Source organism: Erinaceus europaeus, chromosome 20 (assembly GCF_950295315.1).
Source record: "Erinaceus europaeus chromosome 20, mEriEur2.1, whole genome shotgun sequence".
NCBI classification, from domain to species: Eukaryota; Metazoa; Chordata; class Mammalia; order Eulipotyphla; family Erinaceidae; genus Erinaceus; species Erinaceus europaeus.
This window is the reverse complement of record NC_080181.1, coordinates 57,639,273-57,654,423: the sequence shown is the minus strand read 5'-3', so window position 1 is coordinate 57,654,423 and position 15,151 is coordinate 57,639,273. Positions and strand designations below refer to the sequence as shown.

At 53.2% G+C, this 15,151-nt stretch overlaps 1 protein-coding gene across 6 annotated transcripts in view; it reads right to left on the bottom strand.

Annotated features, from left to right (window-relative positions):
* Positions 1–15,151, bottom strand: part of ADAMTSL3 (ADAMTS like 3) — a 68,080-nt gene that overhangs the window by 40,981 nt on the left and 11,948 nt on the right. For all 6 annotated transcript variants that reach the window (XM_060179514.1, XM_060179515.1, XM_060179510.1 and 3 more), the window contains exons 5-8: positions 8,913–8,958; positions 6,500–6,736; positions 2,871–2,997; positions 1,634–1,708 (exon numbers count right to left, since the gene is read on the bottom strand). In XM_060179514.1, the coding sequence (XP_060035497.1) occupies positions 1,634–1,708; positions 2,871–2,997; positions 6,500–6,736; positions 8,913–8,958 (485 nt within the window). The remainder of the gene's footprint in view (positions 1–1,633; positions 1,709–2,870; positions 2,998–6,499; positions 6,737–8,912; positions 8,959–15,151) is intronic.

Here is a 15,151-nt window from a genome sequence, read left to right as displayed (position 1 = left end):
AAAAAAAAAAAAAAAAAAATCAACAGGGGCCTGGGTTCTGCAGGTTCTAATGGCTCTGCAAAGAGTCTCCTGCCTGAGGCTCTGAGATCCCACATCCAGCCCCACACCGCCATAAGCCAGAGCTGAGCAGGGATCTGGGAAAAGAGGAGAAATGGCCGCCAGGAGCCGGTGGATCCGTAGCGCTGGCACTGAGCCCCAGCGACAAGCCCGGCGGAAATGGCGACACTGTGTGTCCGCGGGACGCGGCCCGGACGTGAGGTCAGCAGGCGGCAGGGCACGGAGACGGCCCCGTCTGCAGGGTGAGTGACCCACAGAGAGCTGCTGAGAGGCTTCTGGACAGCGGGGGCCCTGGATATCCCCATGTGGGCAGAGGACACGCGCTCGCCCTTGAACTGGACTTTCTGAACCCACATCAGCTCCAAGGCAAACTGCTGCTTCATCCTTTCCCCGGCATTCTCCACCGGCTGCTGCCCTGAAGCCTGCTGCGTTTGTCCTGAAAGTCCTTTCCAGTAAACAAAGCCCCTCCCCTCCCCTCCCCTCCCTTTCCCCTCTCTTCCCTTCCCTTCCCTTCCCTTTCCCTCCCCTCCCCTCCCCTCCCCTGCCCTCCCCTCCCCTGTCCTCCCTTCCCTTGCCCTCCCCTCCCCTGCCCTCCCCTCCCCTGCCCTCTGTGGCTTCCCCAGTTCCCCCAGCATGGTGCTGTGGTTGCTTGTTCTAGATGAGGCTTCCGCAGACCTTAGGGCTTCTCCTGGGACAAGATGCTGCCACGGCCCCCTTACCACCTGCCCCTGCACCCCAAGACAGGTGTTAGGGTCAAAACCACACACATGGGAGTCAGGCGGTGGCGCACCAGGTTAAGCGCATGGGGCACAAAGTGCAAGGACCGGCATAAGGATCCCGGTTCGAGCCCCCAGCTCCCCACCTGCAGCAGGGGCTGGTGGGAATGTCAGTGGCCCAGCTTCTGTGGAGAGCAGTCTGGAGACTCTCAGAAGGCTAGAAGTGGACCTGCCCTGTGACCCTGCAATTCCTCTCCTGGGGATAGGTCCTAAGGAACCCAACACACCCATCCAAAAAGATCTGTGTGCACCTGTGTTCATAGCAGCACAATTTGTAACAGTCAAAACCTGGAAGCAACCCAGGTGTCCAACAGCAGATGAGTGGCTGAGCAAGTTGTGGTCTATATACACAATGGAATACTACTCAGCTATTAAAACTAGTAAATTCACCTTCTTCACCTCATCTTGGATGGAGCTTGAAGGAATCATGTGAAGTGAGATAAGCCAGAAAGAGAAAAGGACGAATATGGGATGATCCCATTCATAGACAGAAGTTGAAAAATAAGAGCAGAAGGGAAAACACAGAGCAGAGCTTGGATTGGGTTTGGTGCCCTGCGCCAAAGTAAAAGACTGGGGTGCGGGGAGGATCAGGCCGTGGAACGCGACGGCAGAGGAGGACCTGAGAGTGTGATGTGGAAAACCGAGAACTGTTACACATGGACCAACCACTGCACTTTACTGCAGACTGTAAACCATGAGTCCCCCAGTAGAGGGAAAACAAGACAAACGCAGAGCAGGGAGGACACCGAGTGCAGCCTGAGAGTCAGCCCAAACAGGCTCCTGGGAAGGCAGCTACTCACAGAGCTGGGCCGGGCCCTTGACGGAGATCTTCACACCTCGGCTGCCCAGTGGGACGGTGACAACAGCCTCGTCCCCTAGGAGAGAGCACGTGGGGTGACATGCTGCGAGGGTGGCGGTCCCCGTGTCCCCCGCCGCCCCAGGCTCAGGTGTCTCAGCTGTATCCAGCAGCCACGGTCCCCACGCCCCATCCCAGGGTGATGCAGTGGCCCAGACACAGGTCAAAGGAAAACGTCACAAAGGGGCTGGGTGGTGGTGCACCTGGCTGAGTGAACCTGTTATGATGCACGAGGACCCGGGTTCAAGCCCCTGGTCCCCACCTGCAGGGGGCAATATTCACAAGTGGTGAAGCAGGGCTGCAGGTGTAAAAAAAGGAAAGAAAAAAGAAAAAGAAAGATGAATGGGGATTGGGTGGTGGCACACCGGCTTAAGCGCACATAGTACAAAGTGCAAGGATCCCAGTTTGAGCCCCGGCTTCCCACCTGTAGGAGTGGATGCTTCACAAACTGTGAAGCAGGCCTGCAGGTGTCTCTCTCTCTCTCTCTCCCTCTCTGTCTCCCCCTCCTCTCTCCATTTTTCTGTCCTGTCCAATAAAATGGGGAGAAAAAAAAGGAAGAAATGGCTGCAAGGAGCAGTGGGTTAAAAAGTAATAATAATACTGCTAGTAAAAAGAATGTGCTACTTCTATGTGCAAGGACCCAAGTTCAATCCCCCATTCCCAGCCTGCAGGGGGAAGCTGCAGAAGCAGTGAGGCAGGTCTGCAGGTGTCTCTCCATCTCTCCTTCTCTATCTTCCTCTCCTTTCATTAGATAGATGTCCTATCTAGGAAAACAGAAGGGGACAGGAGTAGCCTCCATGAGCAACAGATCTGCCACCACAGGGAGCCACGCACAGTGCAGCTTCATGAGTGGTGGGGTAGTGCCGTGATGTCTCTCCGGCTCTGTCTCTCACTTTCTGGCTAACAGAAATTGAATAAAATAAAAAAGAAAAGGCAGTCCAGCCCAGGGGGCCCGGGGGACTGGTGCAGACACAGGCCCAGTGGCCTGAGAGGCCGCAGCTGGACGCCGCATGATCCCACCAGGGAGGGTCTCGGGCTGTCCCTCTCCACATCTGGGGCCCCTCCCTGGGAGCCCCCGAGTCCCCCTTCTGGCATCCAGCAGCTCTGTGTGCTGAGTTGTGGAAGACATGGGTGTGTGAACGCGGGAGTTGGGAACTCAGGGACTCACGCCCCACACCTACTTTTCTCAGGGGACACGTGGGCCTTGGCTTGTCCCTGCACCAGCCGGCAGGCGGAGCCATCGCCTCCGCACACGCCACAGACGTCCTCCTTGGCGCTGCCGCCCAGCTTCCGGTCACAGCCCACCGCCTGCAGAAAAGGCCGCACTCAGGGTGGGGATGGGGACTGGGTGGGGGCCGGGAAGGACAGAGACTCAGGTCTGCATGCCCGAGAAGCCACAGAAAAGGATGCGGACGTCACTGCAGCCCTTGCAGAGGAAGAGCTCCCTTTAATGGTGTCAGGGCTGGAATCTGTGTTGCACACAGAGCAAGGTGGGCACCCTAGCTGCTAGCGGTCTCTCCAGCTCTGCCCCTCTCTCTAGACTGTCTCATTCTCTTAGAGCAAGCACGACACCCACGTCACCTCACTTCCTCAACCTGGGTCACCTGTCTCAGGGGGACTTCACAAAGCACAAAGACTTGAGGTTGGGCAAGACAGCTCACTCAGACAGCGGCTGCTTCTCCACGTGGAGTCCCCAGGTTCCAGCCCAGCCCCGCCACCTCGGGGGATGCTTGGTGCTGTGGCCTCTCTCTGACTCTGACTCTGTCTCTGTGTGTGTTTGCTGGAGCCGTGGTCTCTCTCTGACTCTGACTCTGTCTCCCTGTGTGTTTGCTGGAGCCGTGGCCTCTCTCTGACTCTGACTCTGTCTCCGTGTGTGTTTGCTGGAGCCGTGGCCTCTCTCTGACTCTGTCTCCCTGTGTGTTTGCTGGTGTCACGGCCTCTCTCTGACTCTGTCTCCTTGTTTGTTTGCTGGAGTCGTGGCCTCTCTCTGACTCTTGTCTCTGTGTGTGTTTGCTGGTGTCACGGACTCCCTCTGACTCTGTATCTGTGTGTGCTTGCTGGTGCCGTGGTCTCTCTCTGACTCTGTCCATGTGTGTTTGCTGGTGTCACGGCCTCTCTCTGACTCTGTCTCCCTGTGTGTTTGCTGGTGCCGTGGCCTCTCTCTGACTCTGTCCATGTGTGCTTGTGTTGAAAAAAGCCACCCTGGAGCAGTGAAGTTTTGGACAGGAAAAAAATTTAAAAGACTTTATTAAATGAGAGAGAACTAGGGCATCACCCTGGCATTGATGATGCCCAGGTGGACCTTGGGTGTGTATGTGTCACACCGGTAAGTCCAGCACTCTGACCACTGCACTGTCTCTTAGGCCACCAGCACCTTTTCATTTAAAAAGTGATGGATAGTGTAGTCAGGCGGTGGTGTTAAACGCACATAGTACAAAGTGCAAGGATCCCAGTGAAGCAGGTTGCAGGTGTCTGTCTATCTCTCTTCCCCTCCCTGTCTTCCCTCCTCTCTCAATTTCTCTCTGTCCCATCTAACAACAACAACAACAACAACAAAAGGAAAAAATGGCCTCCAGGAGCAGGGGATTCGTAGTGCAGGCAGCAAGCCCCAGCGATAACCCTGGAGGGGAAAAAGAGAAGAGAAGAGAAGAGAAGAGAAGAACGAAAAAATGGACCGAACTCTGTTCCACTGATGATGGGATGCACACCGGGGCAGCCCCTTGGGAAGACCGTGTGTCAGTCCTTAAACAAACAGACATGGAGTCACCTTGGGAAGCAGCAACCCCACTCGCAGGCGCTTATCCAGAGGACATGTGCTGGAAGGGGCAGATGCCAGGCCAGGGGTGGTGCCCCTGCTCAAGTGCTCACAGTACAAGCACAGGGCCCGGGTTCAAGCTCCTGGTCTCAGCTTCTGTCTCTATCCAATAATAAATAAAAATATAATTAAAAGAAAAAAAGAAAAAAAGAGGCACATGTTCATAGCTGCAGCACTCACAACAGCCAAGAGTGGACGCAGCCTAACGGCCCCTCCACAGGTGACTGGGTAGAGAAGTGATGGCATATAGACTCCATGGAATACTACTCTGCAATCAGAAAGATGTTATTGTGTCCTTTGGGACAAAATGGATGGGACTGGAGGTGATGATGCTTAGCAAATAAGTAAAGAGATAAAAGACAACTGCCAGCTGGCTTCACTCCTGTGGCATCTAGAAATGTGACTCACAGAATCTGCCTCCCCCCCAATTCAAATAAAACAGAAGCCACCACGTTGTCTGTAAGACTTTGGAAGTCTGGGGGTTCTCTTTGGGAGGGTGGGTTACAGAACGCTGGCGGTGGGCATGGTGTAGAACTCGACCCTGTCATCCTCTGACAAACAAATCATTACCGGGAGTCGGGCGGTAGCACAGCGGGTTAAGTGCAGGTGGTGCAAAGCCAAGGACCAGTGTAAGGAAACTGGTTCGAGCCCCCGGCTCCCCACCTGCAGGGGAGTCGCTTCACAGGCGGTGAAGCAGGTCTGCAGGTGTCTGTCTTTCTCTCCCCCCTCTGTCTTCCCCTCCTCTCTCCATTTCTCTCTGTCCTATCCAACAACAACAACATGAGTAACAATAACAATAATAACTACAACAAGGCAACAAAAGGGAATAAATAAATATTAAAAAAATAAATTATTAGTAACAATAAAAAGTGATGGGCATATCTGTCAGCCCACACCTGCCAGTCTCTAGCCCTCCGCCACCCGGAGGAGCACGGCATCAGCAGCACGCACAGGACCCACTCCTCAGGCCTGCAAGGCTGGAGTCCTCTTGTCTCGCCTCGCCTCGGAGCCGGGCGGCCTGAGCTCGGGGCCCCGCTTGGGCCAGCCTGCCGTGTCTGCAAGCACATGTGGAAGCACTTAGGGCTGCTGGATTTGCAGACACGCTGTGGGCTGGCCCCTCCGAACCCGCGTTCTCCCGGCATGACCCACAGCCGTCACACAGGCGGCCAAGCCGTGTGGGCACACACGTGTCCTGAGCCGTAGCCCCCTGAGACTGAGCGGGCGGGCCGGGCTGTCCAGCCGCCCGGGGGCCTGGCAACCACGGTCCTCCCCGTCATCTGTGGTTTCTGGAGTTACGTTTTGTCCAGGACTTGTAGCCAGCAGCAGCACTGGGCAACAGCACAGCCCAGTGTGGCTCCAGGGGGTCTGGGTGCGGCTCATGGGGCTGAGAAGCTGCCGGGCTCTGCCTTCGGGCCCACCCGCCTCCCCAGGCAGCCATAGCACCTTCAATGTCTGTGACAGTACCTGGAGTCGGGACACACAGCCCTACGGGCTTTAGCCAGGAGTGAAGGGACCCGTCTGTCCAGTGTACTGACATGGGGGCCAGGCCGTGTGCACCTCTTACCGTGTAAGAGGACCCGGGTTTGAGGCCCCGGACCCCACCTGCATGGGGGAAGCTTCACAAGTGGTAAAGCAGCAGGGCTGCAGGTGTCTCACTTCCTCTCTTTGTCTCTATCCCCTCCCCTCTCAATTTCTCTCTGTCCTGTCCAATAAAATGGGAAAAATGACCGCCAGGAGCCGTGGACTTGCAGGGCTGGCACTGAGCCAGCGCTAACCCTGGAGGCAAAGAAACTAAGATTTCTCTTATGAGGGAAGAGGGAGAGAGAGGGGAGGGCAGCCCAGCGCTACTCCACCATGCCTGAGGTCCTCCCCAAGCCCGGGGCCCTGCTCAGAAAGGGCACCTGCTCTGCCCACTGGGCCACTCATCCAGGGCGTGTCCTAGAGGTGGGAGGGCTGAGGGTGGCATGGCAGGGGCTGGCTGGGCTGGCGGCTCACCTGGCAGATGCCGCTGATGCACATGTCCAGAGAGCCGGCCCGGCAGCGGGTCCCGTCCAGCACCTTGGGGGCCAGTTCGGCCTCCACGCTCTGGCCACGGGCCCTGCAGCGCAAGGCACAGGGCGCCTTGGGGTCGTCCGGGAGCGGCTGCCACTCGTAGTGGCGGCCCTGGTACGGCACGTCGTTGTAGGCGGAGCACTGCTGGGCGCGGAAATCCTCGGCGTCCGGGGGACAGTCCTGGGGGGGGGTGGGGAGAGCCCAGGGCACCTGGCGGGCGGGCAGTGGCCACCACATGTCCCAGCTGCTCCCTGGGCACCCCCCAAGACCCACTGGCTTGAGTCTGCCTTGCACTTTGGAACCCAGCGTCAGAGATAAGAGAGACAGAAGGGAGGCTGTGGCATTGCTCCACCACCACGAAGCTTCTCCCAGTGCCATGCACGGTGCCCTCAAGCGGTGCCAAGTGCTGGAACCCAGGCCCTTGCATAAGGCAGCCGTGTACTCTCCAGGGTGGGCGTGATTATCTAGGTCACTTCTGCAGCAGCTACTTCCTCAGATTCACCAACAAGCATTTGATTTCCAGCAGCCTGGACAGAGACTTTTTTTTTTTTTGCCTCCAGGGTTATTACTGAGGCTTGGTGCTGGTACTATGAATGGTTTCCATTTTATTGGACAGGACAGAGAGAAATTGGGAGAAGAGGGGGAGACAGAGATGGGGAGAGAAAGAAAGACACCTGCAGACCTACTTCACTGCCCGTGAAGGGACCTCCCTGCAGGTGGGGAGCTGGGGGCTCAAACCTGGATCCTTGTGTGGGTCCTTATGCTTCATACTGTGTGCGCTTCTAAACGGGATATACCACGGCCCGGCTGGACAGACACCTCCAAGTCGTCCCTGGTCTCCTTTTCGGAGCCAGGAGACAACGTTGCTTCCTGCCCAAGGTCCTCACAGGCTCATGACTGTGGCCTGGGCCTCTAAGAGCCGTCTCCTATGGGGGCTGCTTGCCCCAGCTTGTCTGGCTTGTCTGGCTCCCACATGCCGTGTCCCCAAGAACCTGAGTCTGTGGGGGTGATGTGAGGTCCAGCCTTCTCCCCGCACCAGGACGAGGGCCCGAGGCATGTCCACTGAGTCCACAGGGGCAGGTGGTTCCCAGGGTCCAGTGGGCTCCCTGCCGTGCCCCAGGCCCTGGTGTGAGCCCCCCATCAGCTGGAAGAGTGGAGGACGGGCTGTGTTCTCGCTTTCCTTCTCCCTCTCTTCTCTCCAGATACAGAGGAAGACATTGCACTGGGGAGGCTTTTCACTGATGGCACACGCACAGTCAGTCCTCAGCCTGTCCCCCAGTGCTGCATAGAAAATATATGAAAATCAGCGGGCTGGTGAGGGCACACCCAGTGAAGTGCAAGGACCTGTGTGAGGATCTGGGTTCCAGGCCCTGGCTCCCCACCTGCAGGGGGGATGCTTCATAAGCAGCAAAGTAGGCCTGCAGGTGTCCATCTCTCTCTTTATCTCTCTCTCTGTCTCCCCTTCCTCTCTGATTTCTCTCTTTCCTGTCCAATCAAATGGAAAGAATGGCCAGCAGAAGCCTTGGATTTGCAGTGCAGGCACGGAGCCCCAGCAGTAACTCTGGAGGCAAAAACAAAAGAGAAAACATATAAAAGTCCATAGAGTCTGTGTATAACACAAGGAATTCAATTCCTTTTAACATTTTTTAATATTTATTTATTTTCTCTTTTGTTGCTCTTGTTGTAATTATTATTGTTGTTATAGGAACTCAATCCTAAGTAAACATTCTGGGAGCCTACTTTGGCTCAGGGGTCTTTATTTTTTATTTTTATTTTTTTTACTTAACATCAGAACTGTCCGGTGAGATGTCTCTAGAGCAAGAGATGGATGGAAATATCTCACTCTTCAATATCATCTCTGGCTCACACAATCCCTGGCTGAGAAAACAGAGGCAGAAAAGGCAGCAGGTTCTCGTATATTTTTCTTATGACAATAGTAAATTTTCACTGTAAAAAAAAGTTTGGGAAATAGCTCCTAGTCAAAAAGGAATAAGCAAAAAAAAAAAAAAAAAAAAAAGGAATAAGCAGAAAAGATCCTAGTGCACAAATTTCTAAACAATTCTTCACTTATTTCCTAAGAATGCATTCTGGGAATCAAATCTCTGAGAGAAGAAGCTGGTGTGTTTTGTGGCTTTTTCAAAATGCTGCCAAGTCGCCACCCCCACTGCCCACCCCCATGCTCTGGCTCATCCCCCCAGCGAGGCCCTGAGTGCGAACCCGGACAGCTTCCTCCTGGTCCTCAAGCCCTCTTCTCAGATCCAGAGAGGAAGAAAGACTCCACAGCACAGCTCCCAGGGTCACACAGAAGCATTTCCCGGACCTGGCTTGTCAGTGGGGGCTCGAACCCAGAACTTACGTGGTTGCTGCACGTCTTGTAGTGGATATTCTGCCCTTCGCAGCTTCTACAGGAAAAGAAAAAACAAGATCTCGTGCAAGTTACGGCACACAGACCAGCACGACCAGGCACCGGCCAGGCTCCCGCAAGCACAGCTGCCCAGGAGCTTGACATGCAAGAGGTGGTGAGCAGGGCCGGGGGGCCGGAGGCCACGGGACAGACGGCGGCTGCCCTGACCGGCTCACCCCAGGGCTCCGCGCCAGCCCGCACTGACGCTGTCATGTGACTGAGAGTGTGCACCCTTCCTGTGGGGAAGAAGGCAAGGCACCCAAGGAGCGTGCCCTCACCACTGGGGACTTTATTCCTCACTGTCCTGGGACAGCTGGACACTATGGCTTCCACTGAGGTGGCCCAGGGGACAAAGCATTTGACTCTCAAGCAGAAGGTGCCAAGTTCAATCCCCAGTGGGGAATGTTGTCAAAGAGGTGCTCTGTTTCTCACTCCATCTTTCTCCTTAATAAATAAATCTTTAATTTTATATATATGTGTGTGTGTGTGTGTGTGTGTGTGTGTGTGTGTGTGTGTGTGCGTGGTTTAAGTGATCTGGGAGGTGGCACCATGGATAAAGCACTGAACTCTCTAGCGTGAGGTCCCGAGTTCAACCCTCGGCAGCACATGTACCAGTGTGATGTCTGGTTCTTTCTCTCTCTCCTATCTTTATCATGAATAAATTAAAAAATAAATAAAATATTTTTAAAAATATGTTTTAATAATTATTTATTTTTATTTATTATTGGATAAGGACAGAGAGAAATTGAGAAGGGAGGAGGAGATAGAGAGGGAGAGAGGCAGAGAGACACGTGCAGCCCTGCTTCACCACCCGTGAAGCTTCCTCCCTGCAGTTGGGGACTGGGGTCCTTGCGCATTGTGATGTGAGCACTTAACCATGTGTACCACCGCCTGGCCCCTTCAAAAGTAATTTAAGGGTGTCAGGCGGTAGTGCAGCGGGTTAAGCACACACGGTGCAAAGTGTAAGGATCCTGGTTCGAGCCCCCGGCTCCCCACCTGTAGGGGAGTCACTTCACAGGCAGTGAAGCAGGTCTGCAGGTGTCTGTCTTTCTCTCCCCCTCTCTGTCTTCCCCTTCTCTCTCCATTTCTCTCTGTCCTATCCAACAACGACAACAACAATAATAACAAGAACAATAATAATAAAACAACAAGGGCAACAAAAGAGAGTAAATAAATATTTGCTTTAAAAAAGGTCATTTAAAATGGAGGAAAGGGGCCCAAGAAGCAGCTGCCTGGCAAGGAGGAGACAGCATAATGGCTGTGCAGAGACTCTCAAGCTTGAGGCTCTGAAGTCCCAGGTTCAATCCCCTACACCACCATAAACCAGAGGTGAGCAGTGCTCTGGTAAAAAACAAACAAACAAAACACCCCGAAACCACACACCCGCTGTGCCCAGTGATGGGGTGTCTTTTCCTGTCTGCCAATGTCTCTCTTTCTATCCCTAGAGATGACAAACACACACTTAATCAGAGGCAGTTTCTCACGCTGTGTCTCTGGCATGCGGTGTAGACTGCCTACACCCTGCTGCCATCCACTGAGTCCTGGAGACACCCACCTGCCTGAGAGCTGGAAATTTCAGGTAAGTCCCAGGCATGTGGCACTTGGCTGATAGATCAAGATCCCAGAGTTTCCGGGAGAAAGAGCTGTGTGGCCAGGCATGGTGTGGGCCATGGAGCAGAGCTGGCCAGGGGCCCAGGCCGTCCACTGAGAGGGGACGCGGGCCACAGGTCTCGTGCAGGGAGCTGGGTGCCATGCAGGCGGGTGCGCTATGCACAGAGGAGAGCAGTGCTGTGGTGTCTCTCAGACATGAGAGAGAGACAGAGACAGAGAGACAGAGGAGAGAGAGAGGGGAGTGGGAGTGTAAATGCTAAGGTGCAGACATGCAGAAGGGAACACTCGGAGGGGAGGAGGGAAGACGCCCAGTGCAGGCAGGCAGCACCCCAAGGCGTCATCATCAGAAGAGGGGCCCACCCACCCCACCCACCCCACCCCCCCCACCCCACAGGACAAGCACACCCCTCCACGCACAGAAAGCACCAAGCACGGCCCAGAGGGGGTGTTGAGGAGAAGGGGGTGGGTGGTTTTTCCCTTCTCTCTCCCTCTCTCTCTCTCCCTCATCTATCATTGAAAGAAAGTCCTAGGGGTGTTTTCGCTCATCTGTGGAATCTAGAGTTAATACACATGAGCCAGCAAGCAAACCAATAGACACAGACACGAGCCAACTGTCTGTAAGATGTGTGAGAGCTCGGGTGGGGGGCGGGTTCTTTGGGAGGTGGGACGAGGACACAGAATTTTGTGGTGGGTGTGGCGTGGACTAGACACTGTCATCTTAGTCTAGTCACCCAGTACTAGTCACAAATAAAAGACATGGGGGGAACAGCTGCTTGAATTAACTAAGTTGAGCTGGCACAGGTTACCTGTGTGCCTGGAGCTCCCAGCCCAGCCCTACTGCAGATACCAGGTCAGTGCCCTGGCTTGTCTGTCTGTCTGTCTGTCTCTGCTTCACGTGACACTCTCACTCCCTCATAGGATGTGAACAAATAGATCTTGTGGTCTGGGAGGTGGTGCAGTGGATAAAGCATTGGATTCTCAACCATGAGGTCCTGAGTTCAATCCCCGGCAGCACATGTACCAGAGTGGTGTCTGGTTCTTTCTCTCTCTCCTCCTATCTTTCTTATTAATTATTAAATAAAATATTTTTAAAAACCCAAATAGGTCTTTTAAAAAGTCAATAAAAACACCACACCCAATGAAGAAGTTTGGTCCCCACTCCCAGAGGGGGAAATGATAGGGAAGATGACCAGAGGGCTCTGAACTCCAATTCTCTCAGGACCCGGGGAGAGAAGAGGAAAAGAAAAAAGAGACTCAGACATAGTAAGTGTGACTTAGAACGGAAGAGAAGGCAGGACCATAAAAAAAAAAATGGGGGCAGGGGGTAGATAGCATAATGGTTATGTAAAGAGACTTTCATGCCTGAGGCTCCCAAATCCAGGCTCAATCCCCCACACCATCATAAGCCAGAGCAGATCAGTGCTCTGGTAAAAAGAAAGAGAGAGAGAGAGAGAAAGAGAGAAAGAGAAAGAAGAAAAAAGGCAAATGTATAAAAATATAGATAGTTATAGGGAAAAAAAAGTCAGCCTGTATCTCTGACCTTGGGAGAACCGCTGCAGGTCCCAGTGGAGGGAACGAGACACTGAGCTCTGGCAGTGTGGAATTATTTTCTTTTTATCTTTAAAAATTTTTTTTACTATTTATTTATTTATTTATTTATTCCCTTTTGTTGCCCTTATTGTTTTATTGTCGTCATTGTTGGACAGGACAGAGAGACATGGAGAGAGGAGGGGAAGACAGAGAGGGGAGAGAAAGACAGACACCTGCAGACCTGCTTCACCGCCCGTGAAGCGACTCCCCTGCAGGTGGGGAGCCGGGGGCTCGAACCGGGATCCTTATGCTGGTCCTTGCGCTTTGCGCCACGTGTGTTTAACCCGCTGCGCTACCGCCTGACTCCCATATTCTTGTTATCTTATGATTTTGTAAACCAATATCAAATCTCCAATAAAAATTTCTAAATGAATCAACAAAACAAACTAATAAACAAACAAACAAAAAGAAAAACCAAAGAGAGAGTCCCGGAGGGCCGGGCGGTGGCGCATCAGGTTAAGCACACATAGTACAAAGATCTGGGTTTGAGCCCCCGGCTCCCCACCTGCAGGGGAGTCACTTCACAGGCGGTGAAGCAGGTCTGCAGGTGTCTGTCTTTCTCTCCCCTCTCTATTTGCCCTCCTCCCTCCATTTCTCTCTGTCCTGTTCAAACAAACAAACAAAAAAGTAAAGAAATGGCCTCCAGGAGGGGCAGCGGACTCGTAGTGCTGGCCCCAGTGATAACCCTGGAGGCAAAAAAAAAAGAGGAGTTACATTCCATATCTATCTATGTCCCCCCACCTCTCTCTCTCGTATGAAACTCCATTTCATGTAGTTTGATAATAAACCTTCAACAATGATACACATGAGGCCAGGATCATCCCCTGGGGAGAGACACACCTCACCGTGTGTGAGGACCCAGGTTCAAGTCCCCCCAGCCCCACACAGGAGTAATGTGTCTGGATCTTTCGGGTCCCACCCGCAGCCCTGTAACTGGGAGAAGTTATTTGCACATCACACATCCAACATATGACTGATATCAAACATCTAGAAAGAACTGGTACCGATAAAAACGTGGGCCAAAGAACTGGCCAGTTTTCTGAGAGACACATGGCCCACAGACACATGAAGAAACGGTCCACTTCACTAACCACTAGATCAGTGCAAATTAAAGGCAAATAAAAACCACACTGAGATTCCACCTCACCCTTGAGACAACGGCTGACGTCAACAAAGCAGAAAGTGGCAGGCGTTGGCGAGGTTGTGGAGAAAAGGGGCTCTGCTCCACTGCCGGTGGGAATGCAGACTGGGTAGCCCCTTGGAAGACTATTAAACAAATAAAAATGGAGTGACCTGATGACCCAGCAGGACCGCTCTTGGGCACTTATCCAGTGGACACTCAGACACGAACGAGAAGGGACACACGACCCCTGTGTTCACAGCTGCAGGACTCACAGCAGCCACGGAGTGGGCGCAGCCTAGACGCCCGTCCACAGGTGGCTGGCTAGAGAAGCCGTGGCATGTAGGCTCTGTGAAGCGCTACTCTGCCATTAGAAATACGAAGCTGACCTGGGGCCGGGTGGTGGTGCACCAGGTTGAGCGCACATGTCACAGTGCACATGGACGCAGGTTCAGGCCCTGGTCCCCACCTGCAGGGGGGAGCTTCACGAGTGGTTGAAGCAGGGATGCAGGTGTCTCTCTGTCTCCGGTGTCTCTCTGTCTCCCTCCCACTCTATCTCCCCCTTCTCTCTCGATTTCTGGCTATCTCTATCCAATAAAAAAATAAAATTTCAAAAAAGTTTGCACAGCAAGAAAAATAAAAAAAAAAATGATATTGTGTCCTTCAGGACAAAATGGATGGAACTGGAGGTGATTACGCTTAGCGGAATAAGTAATGGATGGAACTGGAGGTGATTACGCTTAGCGGAATAAGTAATGGATGGAACTGGAGGTGATTACGCTTAGCGGAATAAGTAATGGATGGAACTGGAGGTGATTACGCTTAGCGGAATAAGTAATGGATGGAACTGGAGGTGATTACGCTTAGCGGAATAAGTAATGGATGGAACTGGAGGTGATTACGCTTAGCGGAATAAGTAAAGAGAAGAAAGACAGCTACCAGCAGGCTTCACTCCTGTGTGATGTGGAACCTAGGTTTACATGAACTTGGAAAAAATTTCAGGCAGACAGACTGTGCCTGAGACTTGGTGAGAACTCCGGTATTTCTCTGGGAGGTGGCAGGGTGGGGACACAGAGCATGACGGTGGTGGTGTGGCATGGAACCAGACGCTGTCATTCGCCATCTGGTAACTCACTGTATTAGCCACACATAAAAGGTGGCAAACAGACAAGGGACAAGAGAGCTGTGTCAATGTAACAGCAAACTGGCCTTCTTCACAAGGGACAAAGCGCCTGGGTGGGGAGCAAGTGTGAGCGTGGAGAGTCACGGCTGCACACAGCACCTCCTGCCACCCACCCTGGAGCATCAGGCCCTGAGCACACCAGACCCACCCCCCACCCACCCACGGGGGCTCACAGGAGACCAGGGCAGGGCCTGTGTCTGCCGGAATATTCCAGAAGCATTCAGGGTAGACACTGCAGAGCCCATCTTTTTTTAGATTTTTATTTTGCCTCCAGGGTTATCGCTGGGGTTCGGTGCCAGCACTACAAATCCACTGCTCCTGGAGGCCATCTTTTTCCATTTTATTGGATAGAGACAGAAATAGAGAGAAGAGGGAATCGGGTGGTGGCACACCTGGTTGAGCGCACATGTTATAGTGCTCAAGGACCTGGGTTCAAGCCCCCGATCCCCACCTGCAGAAGGAAAGCTCTGCAAGTGGTGAAGCAGGGCTGCAGGTGTCTCTCTTTCTCTTTCCCTATCTATCTCCCCAACCCTCTTGATTTCTGGTTGTCTCTATCCAATAAATAAAGATAATAAATAATAAAAAAAGAAATAGAGAGAAGGGGGGAGACAGAGAGACATTTGAAGACCTGCTTCACCGATTGTGAAGCAGCCCCACTGCAGGTGGGAAGCCGGGGGCTGGAATGGG